An 18,586-nucleotide genomic window follows, 5' to 3' on the forward strand; every position below is an offset into this window, starting at 1 on the left:
TATCTGATAGTGGTATTATCATTATAGAAGGACAAGTGAGAAAGGGTGAGAAGGTCTGGTGCTCACTTCCTCCAGGCAGCAGCCCAGCTCCACATTTGATCTATTCCCTTACATAAAGTTAATGCCCTTGGGTGCAGCCTATTTGTCTTCTAGGGTAGGATGAGGACCCAGGTCAGACCTAACCATTAAGAGAAATTCACCAGCTGTCATGTTGGAGAGCAGGGACAAAGCCTGAGGAACAAGACCAGGGAGAGGCACCTGGGTGCTGGGTGTTGGGGATTGGGGGTCGATCCCTGATGTGGCTCACTTCCCAGCTTGCAGAGTTGTGAAGCAGGCAATGTGAGGACCTCAGGAGAGACCACAGAGGACCCCAGACAAACTCAGTGCCGAGCCTTGACACATGTGCTGACTCTTTACATTGTGCAAAGGGTGTGCACATCCTGGGTTTGAAGCCAGCAGGTCTGAGTTCAAGTCTCATCTTTCCCACCCACACAACATGGAAGTCTGAGCAAACTACTTAATTCCTGCGTCTCTGGCTTTGCATCTGTGAAATGGGCAAGGTGCTGAGCACTTGCCTGCCTCCTTCTTTGGGGTGGGAAGAAACTGACCCAAAACAGGTGCATCTGTGGCATCAGTCCTTGCACCTGAGCCTCATAATAAACTCCAGAGTTGCTTGTCTGACTAAGATAGTGGTCCCAGAGGCCACTAGAGGCCAAGCCAGTCCATGCTTATGTCTCTAACCTCTGCACCTGGGCTCTTCTGATTTTTCCCAGGCAAAAAGGTAGGGCTACCCTTTTTTCTCTAAAGTTACATTTTCTTGAGCGCTTATTATGCACCAGATACTGTGCTAAGTCCTTTACTTTCATCATCTCCTTTAATTCGCAAAACAGTCCCAGGTGGTAGACATTATTGCTGTTCACTGATGAGCAAATAGGCTCAAAGAGATAAAGTGATTGCTCAAGATCACTGAGCTAGCTGAGCCGAAAGAACAATTTTGCAGCCGATGCACTTCACCAAAAAGCAATGCTGGGCTTAGAATAAAGGTGTGGTGGTGGTGAAGGGGTGCTTTTAAATTTTAGATTCTTTTTCTCCCACCTTGAGAAGGAAAGGAAGCGTGACAAACTAAGGCTCTAAAGGTGCTTGAAGAAGATCCCTAGGACAGCCTTGAGTCTGCCCCATCCTAAGCATCCCTGGATTTAGGGATAGTCACTTTTTAACCTAAGTTCTCTTCACATACCCCTTATTTTCTTTAGTGAAGGCTGCAGGTCCCTTCCCCCTACCCGGTCTCTCTCACAAAGCTGGAAATAGAGACTGACCCCAGCGACCCAGGCCTCCGTTTTGAAAAGTTAAATCAGATTAGCTCATTAATGGCCTTGCCAAATACCTCGGCCGGTGGGCTGGCCTCTGTGAGCCCCTTAACAGCCTCTCCGGCGGGCGGCTGGGCTCCGCGGTTAATGAATGACTTGGGCAGGCTGGGGCAACAGAGGCCCTCTGTGGAGCGGAGGCACCCGGTGGGGGCAGATCATTAATAAATATTGATTTGGCTCCAAAGGAAGCAGCCCGCTGGAGAGCTGGCCCTGGACACCCACGTAGTGGTCCCATTAAGTCGGGGTCAACTGCTCAGCCAGGACGCCAAGGGGTGGCTGGCCCAGGAGCGCCACTGAGCAAAAGACCCCCCAGGCCTGGCCAGAGCCTGCTTCCTGGCCAGTGGGTCAGAGGAGGCCCATTCAATTTACAGCAGTTCAAGGTGCAGGCTGAGTCCAATCTTACCCCCTCCCTCCACCTGATGTTCCCCAGCCCCAGGGGTTAGCCGGCAAGGCACCCAGGCTTGCCTCCAGCCTGTCTCAGAGAGAGCAATAAATCCTGGTTTCTTGGGTCTGAAATAGAAGGCTGTTTTCACCACCTCCTCCCAGGCTCCCGGATGTCTCCTCCTAGGCAATGGCCTCCAGCCCCCCAGAGAAGCAGTCCCTGTGTGCTCATCTCCACAGCTCCCACAAAGGAAGAAGAGATGGCATGCCAACATCCTGCAGGAGGAAGACTTTTGAGGGTTTTATTCTTCTCTTTTAAGTAGCTTCTACTTTCTTTCTGGAGAAGGAATGCTCTTAAGGAAGCTCTTGGCAAGAATGATGAGCCAAAGGCTGGCTGATGATGCCCAGCTATTACCCTCTGCCTCCTGGAGACAGCAGTGGTCAGAAGTCAGGAGTGGTGATTTTAGGACAAAGCATCTGTTCTCTCTGTTCACATGGAAAAATAAGAATCCCCAAACCAGATGAATAAAAGGGATCTCACACATGAAGTAAACAGTGAAACTGTGCTTAATAAGCGGAAGGAGTGAGTGAATAGATATGAGTGGAATTATGAATAAATAAAATAACCTGTAGGGCTATTTATTCCAACCACCCACCTAAATTACAACTACCCTCCCAATATCCTTTTTAAGATACTATGTATCTCATAAACATTATCCATTGGCAGGTTGGCCCCCATATCCCCAAATATCTAATTCTGTCTTCTGAGAGCTCACCATTGCATTGAGATCTGGTTACCTGTCACTGACAACCCTAGTTATGGTCAAGCAACATTGGGTCAAACAGAAGACATCTAAAGCCTCCTCCACGTATTGGTTATGTCACTCCAGGAGCACTTATTTGGCCCTGCTCCCCTTCTTCTCATCAACTGAACCCATGCCTGGGCTCAGTGCCTTGGTGCACCTCCTAAGACTACTGAGGCATGCCATCTTCTCTATCATTGCCATGTAGCCACAACCTACTAGATTACAAAATGCATGGGTATAGGCACCATGTCTGTCTTTTTCACTATTGCATCCTGTCATGTGGCTGACACCGAGTGGGCACTCAATCAATATCGGTAGCATAAATGATCAACTGAATTAGGAGATAGATGTGAATGAGAGAGGAAGTTGGCAACGCTGACTCTGTGCTGTTTGAGAAGGAGTAGTAAGAGAAGGAAGAAAATCCCAAAAGTCAAGATTTTTAAAAAGTAAGGGCCACATAATTCATAACATGCTAAGGAAAAAGAGAATTCCTGGGGGATATTTGTATCAAATGCTACAAAAATGTCAAAGAGGATGAAAAAAAGAGAGGCTATTGGTTTTGAGTATTGTCAGAATGGTACAAGAGAAAGGAAGATGAGAAGAAAAAAGGGAAAGAAGAAAGAAGGAAGCAAGGAGGAAAGAGGATGGTGGAAGTAGGGAAGGAACGAGGAAGAAAGAAGGGAAGGAGAAAGAAAAGCTGCATGAAAAGCTGACCTTCTATCTCATATGCCAGTGCCATGTGCAATATAGCACAAAGTCAAGTGGATGATGTTAAGCACAAAAAATATTTGGAAACGAGAGATCATTCACAGGGACCCTCATACAATCCCACACATGAAGTTGTCTCCGTGGCTGCTAGGTAAGCCTGGCTTCACCATGGTAAGCCTGGCTTCAATGAGGTGGTGGCTGCCACCAACTCTTTATATATTATTATTGGCCTGGTAAGTGTCTATGCCCATGGAGCTGGTGGAGACAAGTGACCTGTTATTGGCTGGGGTTATAGATCATAGAGAGCTCTCCCTATTGAAACTTAAGGATGTCTAAGATCAAGGGCCTATTCAACTCAAGCAAGTTCAATTTGATCTTTCAAGCACCCTAATGCACAGGGTACTCCACATAATCCCCTCCATGAGCCACAGGAATTGGGAGAGTGGGTCTTTGCTCCATTTCACAGATGAAGGAGAAGCGATCATCCATCTGGAAGGGTGTCAGATGGAATTCAAACCTAGCTAGTAGTGTACAAAATGGAGACCCAAATCCTGGCTCTTGACTCTAAATTCATGGCCCTTAGTGCATCACGACAATACTCCCTCAATCCAGCATGATGGCAAAGTGATATTTAGTTAGTCATTCCATATCCTTTTACTTCCTTCTTCAATTGAGAGAACACACCTGTCACACAGAGAAAATGTATTCCCAGTCTAAATTTTTCTACCTTTCACAATCTTTTGGACTGACCCAAATAGCATTTCACAGTTGCCTTTGTTTATCAAACTTCAGGAGTTTTGGGAGTTTGGACTTGCTTAACCCTAAGATTCATTGTGTACCCTTATGAGAGACTTAAGGGTAAGTTTACTTGTAACCTTTTGCATGGGCCCTACATGCTAGGCACTTTATGCAAATTATATCATATAATCCACACAACCACACTGGTACCTGGATTTCTTCATTTGCAGATGAGAAAATTGAGGCCTAAAGAGGGAAAGCAACTTGGCCGAACAGCTACAGCCCAGGAATTGAACTGGAAAATCCATGCAACCTTTTAATTATACCTTTCTGACTTGTTTTCTAATATTGAAAACAAGAATAATACTATGTTTGCTTTAGCTGCCTGAGTTGGTTGTTGCAAAGCTTAAATGAGATAACGCTTAAATGAGATAACCTAATGCGAAAGAATTTGGAAAACACTGCGTGTGGCATACCACTGAGGGATTCCTCTTAGAATGAGAGCCTCCTTATAATTTTGTAATCTTCCTGAGCTTGAAGCTCTGTGACCTGGCAAACTAGATGGGCTGCAGAAATAGCATTTGCTCAGGATCTTCCTTTGCCAATGAATAGAGCTGCCTGTGACTGACTGCAGGGAGCAGACAGTCTACCAAGGATATGAAGGGACTCTGCTTCCCACTCCTGGGTTGGTGTCAGCTCCCCCTGAATGGGCTGATCCTCTCAGCTGGAGTCTGCTTGTCTCAGTGAGGCAGTTTGCTGAAACGAGTGACCTCCCCAGCTGCCAGGACTTAGTGCTACATCAGTGCATCCAGCAAGCATCCAGGTAAAGACTGAAAAAGACAGCCAATCCTGTGTGTTTTTGCAAACATGCAGATACTTGGTCTCCTGCAGACACAGAGCCACATACATCTACAGCTGTGAAAGGCACACATGGAATGCACAAAGTAAAATGCACGGGAGAAGGTTTAGAACTGAGAAGAGGGCAAAGGGAAGGTGGAGACAGAAAAGCCAAGCAGAGGAAAGGAGAGAGGAAAGAAAAGTGCAGGTGGTGGGAGTGGGGAAAAACTCTAACCAGATGGATTCCCTTCCAGCCCTAAGCGGCTTCGATCTAAAAATTCTTAACTCTTTGGGAACCATAGCCCCTTTGAAAAATCTTGTCTCCTAAAAAATATGCATGCACACCCATGTACTATCTTGCCCACAATCCCAGGGGCTTTTCAGAGCCCTCTAAGGAATCCTATCCTCCCTTCAACCCTAATTGATCTGAAATGTCAGCTTTACTCAGCACAGTTCTTCAGGTCAGCAATGTTGAAGCAGAAGAAACTCAAGAAGGCAAGGAGGGGCAACAAGAGGGAAGGAATGACTATAATGATGTTGTTTTTGTCTTCTCACAGTAATCATAAGTGTCCCCAGACAACATAGATAGATAGATAGATAGACAGATAGATAGATAGATAGATAGATGATAGATGATTGATGGATAGATGATAGATAGGCATAGATGATAGATGATGGATAGATAGACGGATAGATAGATAGATAGATAGATAGATAGACAGACAGGCAGATAGGTCTTTCTGCTTTCCACAGAACCAGTAGTTGTTCTGGCAATTTGAACTCACTTTTCTTCCCCACCAGGACCCTTATAATCACCATAAATTAAACAAAACCCAACAGATATTTATCTGCTCTTGGAAGATAACTACAAACATATTTCTCAAATGGTGATGTTCCTAACTTCTGTCTACCCAAGACATTGTGTCTGTCTGCTTCTCCTGGCTGCAATCTCTCTCCACGTAGGAATTTTCCAGCCCCCACTAAATGTAATGTCATGCAGTCGACTCAAAGGGAAAGGTAAAAGGATTAGTAGATTGATCGATGAAAGATATTAATGCTCTTTCATGTTGGGTTGAAGAAGGATTTGAAGTCATCAGGAAAGAGGGTAGCAGGAGAATAGACCTCAAGTATTCAAAAGACTCTCTGGATTAAAATCCTATTAAATTCACATCAGCTTCTCCAGGAGGCATTTGAGAAGGTTGGGGTTTCTTTACCATGTCGCCGTAATTAACCTTCTCTTAAGCTGTTTTGGGTGGGGAACTTTCGCAATTAAGAAACTGAAAAACTTTTATTTTCTATCACCCACATGGCTTTTTGAATGGTTTAAAAACTAGAGTGGAAAGTGGTTTAGTTTAATCGATTTGAGGGGTTCAGATCTCCTACTTGAACCTGCTGTCAGACTCGCCTCTGAGATCTGAGCCCCACAATAAAAAGGGCATTTTGTCCGGAGAAAGAATCAAAGGTTCAGATCTACTACAATGCTTTTCTTCCTCTGACTGTTCTCCCACTGAGTCCTATAGAAAGGGCAACTTTGCAAAGGAATGGTTGTTCCCCTTAAAAAAACCTGTTTCTTGGCCCAGACCCCACTTCACGGAAACTACCACAGAAACCCAAAGAGTCTTTCTTGGCAGATGCCAGGTCGTGGCATGTCAACATCAGCTCTCTCATTACAGGTACGGTAAGGTCAGGTGGGGGCAGCCACTATGGGATTGGGTGACCAATCATCTGAAGAAATAAGGGTCACAAAACACATGTTATTTTAAAGGGCTGGTCTTAGCTAGTTTTTCTTCCCTAGGGAAAATGTCATCCCACTTCAAATATCAACAACCTTGACATTTTGAGCAAGAAAGCGAGAAGCCCCCTTAGGGAATTGAACCTGTGCTTCCTCCAGGCTCCAATAAGCCCAACTTTTATTACATGATGCCTCTATGTGAAAACATTAACTTTTTAGGCCGGGCACTGTGGCTCACACTTGTAATCTCAGCACTTTGGGAGGCCGAGGTGGGCGGATCACCTGAGGTCAGGAGTGTGAGACCAGCCTGAACAACATGGCGAAACCCTGTCTCTACTAAAAATATAAGAATTGGCCGGGCGTGGTGGCATGCGCCTGTAATCTCAGCTACTCGGGGAGGCTGAGGCAGGAGAATGGCTTGAACCCGGGAGGCGGAGGTTGCAGTGAGCAGAGATTGTGCCACTGTACTCCAGCCTGGGCGACAGAGTGAGGCTCCATCTCAAAAAAAAGAAAACATTAGCTTTTTTACTTTCTTACTTCCTGGATCCTCAGAGATAAACACGAGTGGAGAACAGGCGGAATCACACCAACCCTGTCTTTGTCACAGCACCTGTCCCTCTATTCTACTTACCTGGGTGTGTCTTCCCCTTTGCCAGGCTGTGAGCTCCTTAAGAACAGGCAGTTTGACCCTTTCTTTCCTAGCACTGTGCCTGGCACAGAGCTGCTCTCAACACACCCTTGCACATGACCCCCCAGAACCCACTGTTTGCCTTAAGGCAAGTCACAGCCTCTGTTTTCACAATGAAAAATGAAGGGGTCTGTAGGGCTGCATGACCTCTCAGGTCATTTTCCAGTTGCCAGACTCTGAAAAAGTAGCTGTGTACAGGCGGCATTTCGGCCGCTCTTGTGCTCATGCCAGTGTTTATAATAATAATGATGATAATGGTAAGAATAGAGAATAACTTTAAGTCCTTAATTAAACATGCTCTGCTCTGTTCCCAGTGCTTCACTTGTGTGATTTCACCAATCCTATAAGGCAGAGGCTCTTGTGACTCCCCTTTGATACAGTGGGAGACTGCAAGGGTCAATGATTTGCTCAAAGTCACACCGAGTGTGGTCGCCGTGCTTCCTGAATCTGCACTCTTAACTCCCCCTCAATGTCCCCACTAAGAACCTCCTTTCTGAGCCTCCAGTTCAGGCTGCCGGCTCTCCAGCTGGTTTACTATATATTCCCTGGCTCCTCCAGGGGCTGGCTGTCTGCCTGTCAATTGCTTTGATTTCCTTCCTCATGGCCCCAGCTGGCCCAGCCTCCACCTGCTCCAACCAGAGGCTGAATTGCCCCAGGATCTGGCAGGCCCTTTGTCCAAAGGGTCTGCAGCTCCTGTTGAGAGCAGGTGGCCGGAAAAAAGCAAGGGAGGGCAGTCATTGGGGAAGCAGCTTGGGAGGCTGAAAAGGAAAGAAGGCAGATAGGACTAATCCAGGGAGGAATTCCAAGTGCCTGCCCTCCAGGGACCTGAGCCCATCTGCATGGCTGTCCACTCTCCACAAGGCCAGAACACTGGAGCGGGCTTTCCTTGCCTTGGTTATACCTACAGGAGAATGAAGGCAGAGATGAGTCTCCTAGAAAGGCCATGGAGCTACCTTTTAAAAAATGTTTCAGTGGCCTGTTTTACGGGGTGGATCTTGTCTCATTTTAAAGCATCTCTGCCTATTCAAATGCTTCTTTCAGCTATGGTGCCTGAACTCCTCTTGACCCAAAGTCTTTCCAAGTGTTTTTGAAAGAAACTCGATTTTACAGTAGAAAAAAAAATATTTTTTTAAAGAAGTTAACCTCAGCAATCACATTCTTAGGTATTTACTTGAATCAGTTGAAAACTTATCTTCACACAAAAAAACTGCACATAAATGTTTATTCACAGCTTTATTCATAGTCATCAAAAATTGGAAGCAACCAAGATGTCCTTCAATAGGTGAATGAATAAACAAACTGTGGTACATCCTGACAATGGAATATTATTCAGGAACAAAAAGAAATGAGCTATCAAGTCACAGAAAGACATGGAGGATTTGTAAATATGTATTGCTAAATGGAGGAAGCCAGTCTGAAAAGGCTACATACTGTATGATTTCAACTATGTGACATTCTTGAAAAAGCAAAACTATGGAGCTAGCAAAAAGAGCAGTGGTTGCTGGAAGGAGTCTGTAAAGAAGAAGGAGTGAATAGCTGGAGCACAGGGCATTTTTAGGGCAATGAAACTATTCTGTATGACATCGAAATGGTAGATACATGACATTACGCATTTGTCAAAACCAATAAAACTGTAAAATACAAAGCATGATCCCGAATATAAACTATGGACTTCAATTAGTGATAATATATCAATATCGGCTCATCAGTTCTAAAAAAAAATACCATACAAATGCAAGATGTTAATAGAAGAAACTGAGGTAGGGATGAAAGACCTGGGAACTCTCTGTACTTTCTGTGCAGTTTTTCTGTAAACCTAATACTGCTCTTTTAAAAAGTCTATTAAGGCCAGGCACAGTGGCTCATGCCTGTAATCCCAACACTTTGGGAGGCTGAGGCGGGTGGATCACCTGAGGTCGAGAGTTTGAGACCAGCTTGACAAACATGGTGAAATCCCGTCTCTATGGAAAATACAAAAATTAGCCAGGCGTGGTGGGGCATGCCTGTAATCCCAGCTACTCAAGAGGTTGAGGCAGGAGAATTGCCTGAACCCAGGTGGCAGAGGTTGCAGTGAGCTGAGATCGCACCATTGCACTCCAGCCTGGGCAACAAGAGAGAAATTCTGTCTAAAAAAATAAAAATAAAAATAAAAAATAAAATAAAAAGTCTATTAAAAAATGGTTCATTTGAATATGCTTGAGGCCCTAAAAAGCAGTCACCTTCTTCCTCTGTATTGCTTTCAGGCTAATCATAATCATAATAACAACCACATGCTATCATTTGTCCAGCCCTACAGTGCACCAGGCACTGTTCTAAGCACTGTTTATGTATGACTTCATTTAATCCTCACAAAAGCCCTATGAAAAATTGAGGTCAGGGCAGTTAAAGCAATTTGTCAGGGTATCAAACTCAATATGTGGAAGAAGTAGGACTTGAACCACAGTCTATTCAACTTCAAGCCCACACTTATAATTTCTACACTCTACCACCCTTTTCCTCCCCGGAGGATGAGTAGCATTTCAGTACGTAAATAATGGGACAATGCAAGTTTTGACAACTCCTATATTAGTCATTCACTCAGAAGTATGTGCAGAGCACCTGTGTACCAAGCAGTGTGCTAAACTCTGAGGATATAAATATAGGTAAGAGAGTCTACCTGCCCACAAGGAGATTGTATGAGAAGAGACAGATAAGAAGATGGAAAATGACAATGAAAGCCCTAGTAACAAGGAGCCAGGTATCTCCAGCTCTGGAATTGGCATGTTATGAAAAGGACTTGAAGAGATCCCTTTGGTTGGAGTGGAGAGATTCAAAAATCCATTCAACCATCTTGAGTTGATTTTTGTATATGGTAAAAGGCAGTGGTCCAGTTTCAATTTTCTGCATATGGCTTTCGAGTTATCCCAGCAGTATTTATTGACTAGGAATTCCTTTCTTCATTGCTTGCTTTCATGGGTTTTGTTGAAAATTAGATACTACTTATTGGGTATTATGCTGATTACCTGGGTGACAAAATTATCTGTACACCAAATTCCCATGACACACAATTTACCCATGTAACAAACCTGTACAAATAACCCTGAATTTAAAATAAAAGTCGAAAGAAAAAAGAGAGAGAAAAATAAAAATAAATAAAAATTAAAAGCTTATACAGTAAAAAAAAAAAAAAGAAAGAAATAGCTATCTTTAGGAAGGGGAAAAATAACTAAAATTCATTATATGTCTAAAATATACCAGGCACTTGCCTAGGTCCCCAACCTATGTCCACTCATTTAATCCCCCAAACAGTCTTCCAAGGCATTATTTCCAATACATATATATTATTTTGCTTCCACAAAATAACAGCAATATATATTAAATATACATATATTTAAATATGCTGTTAAATATGTATATTGCTGTTATTTTATGAAGACAGTGTGGAGTTACTTATGTTGCAAAATTCCTCTAATTCTTACCTGTGTCTTTCTTCTTATCTCGTGAAAGCTCATGGACAGTGGCACCAATGTCATGCCTCAAGATCTTGATGATGTTTGTCAGAGCAGGCAGGCTACGTTTATCCAAATGGGTGAAAAATTCATACTCATCTTTCTTTAAACGAGAAGGTCTAGATTCAATGTGGGTCAGGTTTATATCATTCTCCTAGAAGAGAGAATGGGGAGGGTGAGGAGACAGTCACTGGAACTAACGCAGGCCAAAGATGCAGAACCAGAACAGGAAAACCTAACACAACAAAATGGAGAGTTCAAGAATACAATTATTTTTATAAGAGTATAAAAAAGTCCTTAAATTTGCAAAAGTTGTTCACTTTTTCTTCTTTAAAACCAAGTACTAAGTGGCAGGAGGTGGGGCAGTTAGTTCACATGTCATAATTTAATCACATGAAAATCTGCTAAAGGCCTAGAATTGCCACTATAAGATTTTGATTTGGTTAAAATATTTAGGACAGCGGCTGCCAAAAATATTTACATAGGAAACACCCCCACTTTCCCAACGAAATTCTATGGAATTACAATAAATAAATAATATAGAAGCAACATTGTTCTGCTTGAATAGGTGGTCAGACTTATTTGATTTATATCTAATATCTAAATTTATTGCTTGTGAGACGATGTACTTTCATGTTTCTATTCCTCAGTTTTTCCATCTGTAACTTGCTGGTCTTAATTATACCTGCTTCATAAGTTCATTGGGAGTGTGGGATGATATGATACACGTGCACCACTTGGCACATAGTAAATGCTCAGTAAAAATTATCTAATATAATTACCACTAATATATTTATATAGGCCTGGCACTGTGGCTCATGCCTGTAATCCCAGCACTTTGAGGGGCCAAGGCGGGCAGATTGCCTGAGGTCAGGAGTTGGAGACAAGTCTGGCCAACATGGTGAAACCCTGTCTCTACTAAAAACACAGAAGAATTAGCTGGGCATGGTGGTGTGTGCCTGTAATCCCAATCCCAGCTACTTGGGAGGCTGAGACAGGGGAATTGCTTGAACCACGGAGGTGGAAGTTGCAGTGAGCCAAGATTGCGCCACTGCACTCCAGCCTGGGCGACAGAGCGAGACTCTGTCTCAAAAAAAAAAAAATATATATATATATATATACATATATATATATATAATTACTTTTCATTCAAGCTATTCAATAAATATATACATTTGTAACACCCAACAGTGGCCAATCATCCTTCTAGCGGCTTGGGATCCACCAGTGAACAAAATAAAGATGCTTTCCTTTATAAAGCTTACATTCAAGTTGAGGGGATACAAACAACAAACAGAAACTCATTTGTGCATGTTATCATGAGAAGGACTAAGGCAAAAATGCAACACAGAGCAGGGGGAAGCAAATGGGCATTCCTGAGGCAGGGTGAGGGCAGATTGCAGGACTAAATAGGGCAGGCACATGGGGCCTCATTGGGATGGCAAGATTTATGTACAGTCCTAAAGGAGTTGAGAGAGGTGAAGACCGAAAGGTGGCAGCATGCCTGGCCTGTTGAAGAGACAGCCACAAGGTGGGTTGATGAGAGTGGAGGAGGTCAAGGGGAAAATAACAGGAGACAGTGTCAGAATAATCACAGGGTCATTGCAGGTCATTTTAAGAATTATGGTTTTGATTCTGAAAGAAATAGGGATCTTTGCAAGATTTTGAGCAGAGGAAGAATATGATCTCATAGGCTTAAAAGGACCAGTCTAATTTCTATGTTGAGAATAAACTTTAAGGGATAAGATAGACCAAGCAAGTCCTGTCAAGAGGCCATTGCTGAAATGCAGACAAGACGTGAAGGTGGCTATGTCTATGTTGGTGGGAGTGGAAATGGTAAGAAGATGTTACATTCAGGACGTCTTCTATAATCACCTCAAAAGGATCAAAATTATCCAAGGATATGAGAAGAGTTTGTGGGTAGGAAAATGGAAAAAGTCCATCATATTCCATGCCATCCTCAGATTTGACTATTACTCTGGTGTCTATGTGGCTAAATAGAATTTCAGGAATCCAACGGGAAGAAAAGAGCACATCATATCTCCCTGAGGAATATCGTCTTTAAATCAAATATCATGGGCCAGGCTAGGTACTTGGACAATGCAAGGATGAATAAGATATTTCCTGCTTTTACATTAGCCATTCGTACCCTCATCAGACCATTTTTAATGGCTGCCTGATGATCTGCAGCACAGATGTGGTCATAAATTCTTTATCCAATACCCTAGTGATGGGTATGTTGCTTCTTGTTTTTCTGCCACTAGAAATAACGGTCAGCAATATACATAAAGTTTTGCCTAGTTGTCTAACTGATTTCTCAGAATAAATGCCTAGGGGTCAAATTGTTTAATCAGAAACTACCCTTTAAAGATTCTCTATATATTGTCCCATTGCCTTCCAGAAAGTCTATACTCATCTCTTCTATCTTTCCACTAGAGGATCCATGTTTCTCACCTGTACTACCTTTAAGGATTTTCAATATTCTTGACTTGACAGATGAAAACAGCAAATAACTCATTGTTCAATTTTTTATTTAACTGCTGATGACACTAAACATTTTTCCTAGGTTTAGTGGCCATTTGCATTTCTTTTATGAATTATCAGTTTATACCATTTTCTTATTATAGAGGTTTTTTACTGATTTGTAATAATTTTTTATATTTTCATATTAACTCTCACATATGTGTGTGTGTATATATATATATATAAAATTCAAACTGACATTTATTCTTGGCTATTCTTAAACACCTCAGTGAAAAAACAATTTTTAAAATGCTCTCAAAAAATGTTGGAACATCACAAGTATAAATAGTCTTAGAGTTTTTAAGGAATGCAGCTGTGATGCATTATCAGAAAAAAGGCAATAACTTCTTTCTCAAAGGCAATAACTGCCTGAGTATCAGAGTTTGCTTGATGTCTCAAATGTCCCTAATTGTAGAACCAAATTCCTTGGACTCCTCTGGATTACTATGGCATCTGCTGAGTGCTAGGTGCAAAATCACCAGACATAAATAAGAAGCACAAGGTGGGTTGTATAATTTGTCCAAATGCATCCTCTAAAAAATATTAGGCTGGATGACTCAAGAGTTTTATTTACAACTGTCTTGTCCCTTTCCAAGAATGGGCTGTGGGGGACTGGAGCTCATCTGTAATTATGCCACAGTTTTCTTGTAAAACCTGGACTCTTTACACTGGTTCTGAAGCAGAAATGAACTAAAAAATGAATGTTGGTCAGCAGCAACACTTGGCAAAGTCTACTAAAATACACTGAACCCCCAACACAAAGATTTCAACCTGCAGTCATCAGTCAGTGTTTTCCTGCTGGAAGCACTTGCTAAGCATGGAAGCATCCCACTCCCACATTCGTGCAAAGAGCTGGGAAGCTGCTTTCATTAAATGCCATAAAAATGTGAAAATAATGATTATTTACTACAGCTTCTCAATTTTAGTGTCTTTAGATGGTGATATTTTAGCTCTTATGGTTATTACAAAAACAAAGTCATTTATTTTAGTTGGTCCTCTAACATAAATGCCCAGCAAATCATCTGCTACTTAGTCAGAAAGTATGTGATTTCCTTAGTAATGCTATTTATTTTGGAGAAAACCAAGGAGTATTATATACACTTTATTAAAACAAACAAACACATAATAGGGGTTATTCCAATATTTAAATGGACAGAAAGTATCTGAAAATATAACTAAATAACTCTAAAATTTCAAAAAATTAAAATTCACTGAACTTGTTGTTGAAGAGGTGTATCTTTTGCCTTGATCATTAATGGTATAAGGTTCAAAAGAACTGTAGTGATGCCTTTTCATACTTAAGTAACACTTTATAGTATAGAATTCTTTTCTGTGACCATCCCAACAATCCTTTGAAAAGGTTAAGGGAGACATAAAAAAATAAAATCAGAGATGAAGGTGCTTGGCCGTAAGTAGCTAGAGAGCGAGGCCCATTTTTTTTCTAATTTCAGTCATTAGTTTTTTAACCACACTGCCTTTCCTGCCAGGCATACATACAGTGAGCACTCCACAAATATCAACTTTTATTATTATTACTACCATTATGTCAAACACAAATAATTAAAATCTCTGGGTGTAGTAAATATAATAAGTAACCTCAAACAGGCTCACGGTGCAGCCATTATTTATGGCTCCAGCTGCAGACAACACACCCCTGAGGGCTGTGGCTAGGGAAACCCACAGAGGGGCCCCCACTAGGGAGAGAGAGAATAGTGAGGAGGTAATGCCAGAGAGATAGAGATAGATCTGAAGCTTTCTCTGGCAAACAGAGATTACTTGTTAAACAAAGCAAAGAGCAATGTCATCCTTCTTGGCTCAGGAATAAAGAGAATGGGCAGGTTCCACCTACTATTTACCTAAGATGAAACTTCAAAAGAAGACATAACCAATCCCTGCCTTATGTAGAGCTGAGAGCACAGCAAATCCAAGAACCGAGAATGGACACACCTCTGGCACGCTTATTTGTGGGAGAGTTTGGGAAGGGAGGGGAGCAGAGAAGAAGTTCTGGGAAGCAAACCATAGGATACAGTGCTCATCACTCATACCCCACCCCTGGAAGCATCCACTTCCACAGCTTTGAAGATAACAATAAAACAATTTATGTTTTATGACTCAGTTTTTCTAGTGCTAGAGATTTAACTTATGGGAAAATTCACATAGCATTTCACCAAAACTTCTAAGCTAACTAAACTCCCATAATAGAGGAATGATGAAGTGGACTGTGGTATAATTACACAATGGAAGATTAGGCAATCATTAAAAAGTGAGTAACAAAAACAACAACATGTATTAAAAAACGTATCAGTAAGCACTTCAAGACATGAGTGCAGTGGCGGTCTCTAGATGAAGGGCTTAGGGATGATTTTGTTTCCTTCTTTCTCTTTTTTTAAAATCATAGTTCAAGTTTCCTAGAAACATTTATTGCTTTTTTTTTTTTTTTTTTTTTTTTTGAGATGGAGTCTTGCTCTGTCGCCCAGGCTGGAGTGCAGTGGCGTGATCTCGGCTCACTGCAAGCTCCGCCTCCCAGGTTCATGCCATTCTCCTGCCTCAGCCTCATGAGTAGCTGGGACTACTGGCACCTGCCACCACGCCTGGCTAATTTTCTGTATTTTTAGTAGAGATGAGGTTTCACCGTGTTAACCAGGATGGTCTTGATCTCCTGACTTCGTGATCCGCCTGCCTCAGCCTCCCAAAGTGCCGGGATTACAGGCGTGAGCCACTGTGCCCAGACACATTTATTACTTTTATAATAAAAACTTAACTTTATTTGTTAAATGGTTATAATGATAACCATTGGGGTAAATACTTATAATAGATATAGGTATGGGATTATTAAAAAATGTTTAAAAAATTATGCCCGGGCTAACAAATGGGGGGTGGGGTGTGAGAGTTATGTAACTGCTACTTACTTGGCAAAAGTCTTATATGAGTGAAGTTTCTGGTTAATTACACACTGAACATAGAGCTGAATTGTTTAAATCATTTCTTTCCCTTTGAGTCAATTTGTTAAAAAATAACCTTCCAGTTTGGCATGTAATTTCCTTATTGGCGTCTTTCTAATTTACTAGTATGGATCCTTAGAAACCAATAATTTTGATTGCTAAGAGAGCCTCAAAAGTTAATTTACAAGCCTGATTAGGATCATACTTTTAACAAATGAATTTTTACTTTTCAACAAGAGGTTTGTGTAGGTTTACAAATTGACCCATATACGCTCACCACATCTTTGCTGAGGGATAAAGAAAGCACTCTTGATATTACTCCAAGTGGGCATCTAGGGGAAGGCAATAAAGGCTTGAACTTTTCAAAAACAATTTCACGATTTGTCTAATATTTAATTTATGCATAAAAGATGGCAGCATAAAACCTTGCTAATCAGGATTCAAACAGAAGATATAGGCAAGGTGAAATGAATCACCAATTTTTCTAAGGATTCACCAGAAACCACTTTCTTCTCCTATCCTTTAAGAAAGCCTTTCTAAAGGGGGATTGTTCACAAGTAAATAAAACTATAGAAACAGAGTTCATAATGGTGAAAAGTTGGCTTGTCTTTCTGGATCTTCTTTTGACTGCATACTGGGCACCCCGTCTCCTCCTCCTCCTCTATCTTATTCATTGACAAGAGAGAATGGTATCTTGCAAGTATGTGGGCTGAGTTCAAATTCTGGTTCTGCTACTCACTACCTTTGGATATATTAATTGGCCATTCTGAAGTTGGTATTCTGTGTTTAAAATAAAGATAATATTACCTGGCAGCTTAATGAGAGTTTAAAAAAGCAAAAGCACCCAACAATTTTTGTCTGCACCTAATAATTTTTGTCTTCATTAATATATATTCAGTAGGTACTCCTTATACTCTGCCTCCTCAACTTGGTATAGATACCCATTTCTCTGAAAGATGGAGCACATTACATTTTCTGTGTCATTTTATCCTTCAATATTTGTTTTACCCTAAATTTTTCTCAGCTCTTTTTTTTAATTTTTTTTTTTTTTGAGCACACTTCAAAAAGAAGGAAAGCCTAGGCATCTTTTGAGATGAGAATAGACTGGCAAGGGAGAACTTCTTGGACCACTATGTGCTGTTGTCTTGGAGTAAACTTAAGTGAAGTTATGTCCTGGCCTATTTCAGAGGTTGCTGGGGACAACATCAAAGACATTTACAAAAAATGCCCTAAATCACTGGTCTTAGGTAAATAGACAGGACCATTCAATAATTCACTCAGTTAAGCACCATTTTTGTGTTAACCACTGTTCTAGGTGCTGGAGTGTAACAGTGGGAAAAGCAGAAAAAAAAATCTCTGCCCTTGTGGAGCTTTATGTTCTCAAAGGAGGAGACAAACAGTAGTTATGGTAAATAAGTAAAATATACAGTCTTCAGATGGTGGTCAGCACCATGGAGAAAGATGAAGCAGGAAAGAGGGACTGGCTACACCATTGTGCATGGGGGTGCTATTTTTAAACAATGCAGCCACGAAGTCATAAAAAAATAAACAGGTAACCTTTAAGCATGAACCTGAAATCAGTGAGGGAGAAAAACGTGAGGGAACAGCCAGTGCAAGGGTCCTGGAGTAAGAGAATGCACAATGTGAGGGCAGACCAACAAGGAGGCCGGTGTGACTGGGGCAGAGTGAGCAGGAAGCGGGGGTGTGAAGACACCAGGCAGAGAAGTTACCAGGAATAGATCATGGAAGGCCATTTTGGCCATTACCTGAACTTTGTTTGGTTTTCACTCTGAGTGATATAAGAAGCTATGAGGAGAGGTAATTAGGCAGAAGAGAGGTATCATTTGATTCATGTTTTAAAAGACACATTCTGGCAGCTGTTTTAAGACTAGACTGTAGTGTGACAAGACAGGAACTGTCTGGGGCAACAACAGTATTTGGGGTGAGATACGGTAGTTGCAAAGGTTGGAGAAGTCGCAAGGAGATACTGATGGAACTTCTTACATGTTTCACTGATTTCCTCTTCTGGGAGGGCCAGCAATGCCCCAGTTGACCAACAATATGGAAATTAAACCCACTGGCATTTACAGGAAACCAGAAATATTCAAGAAAGTATGAGCAGCACAATTAAATTCTATAGGGAGCTCAAGATTATCCCCCACTCTAGTCTGGAGGAGGAGATCTTGGAGAGGTTCAAGCTGGACCTTCCATGGGATTCTCACCCCAAAGACCATCTTTTGGGATCTCACTCTTGCTTCCTCTTGGCATGTCTCCTGTGTGATTCTTTGGACATTTTTTCTTTCAGTCACCTCCCACTTCATGAGATTATTTCTTCCCCCACCCTCCCTTCCAGGTAGCTGGGGCTGCCTAACTCAG

General features: G+C 41.8%; 1 protein-coding gene across 2 annotated transcripts in view; it reads right to left on the minus strand.

Moving 5' to 3' along the window:
• Positions 1–18,586, minus strand: part of PAH (phenylalanine hydroxylase) — a 78,419-nt gene that overhangs the window by 45,547 nt on the left and 14,286 nt on the right. For both annotated transcript variants that reach the window (XM_008958014.5, XM_003832571.6), the window contains exon 3: positions 10,716–10,899. In XM_008958014.5, coding sequence (XP_008956262.1) covers positions 10,716–10,899 — 184 coding nt within the window. The remainder of the gene's footprint in view (positions 1–10,715; positions 10,900–18,586) is intronic.

Source organism: Pan paniscus, chromosome 10 (assembly GCF_029289425.2).
Source record: "Pan paniscus chromosome 10, NHGRI_mPanPan1-v2.0_pri, whole genome shotgun sequence".
Taxonomy (NCBI): Eukaryota; Metazoa; Chordata; class Mammalia; order Primates; family Hominidae; genus Pan; species Pan paniscus.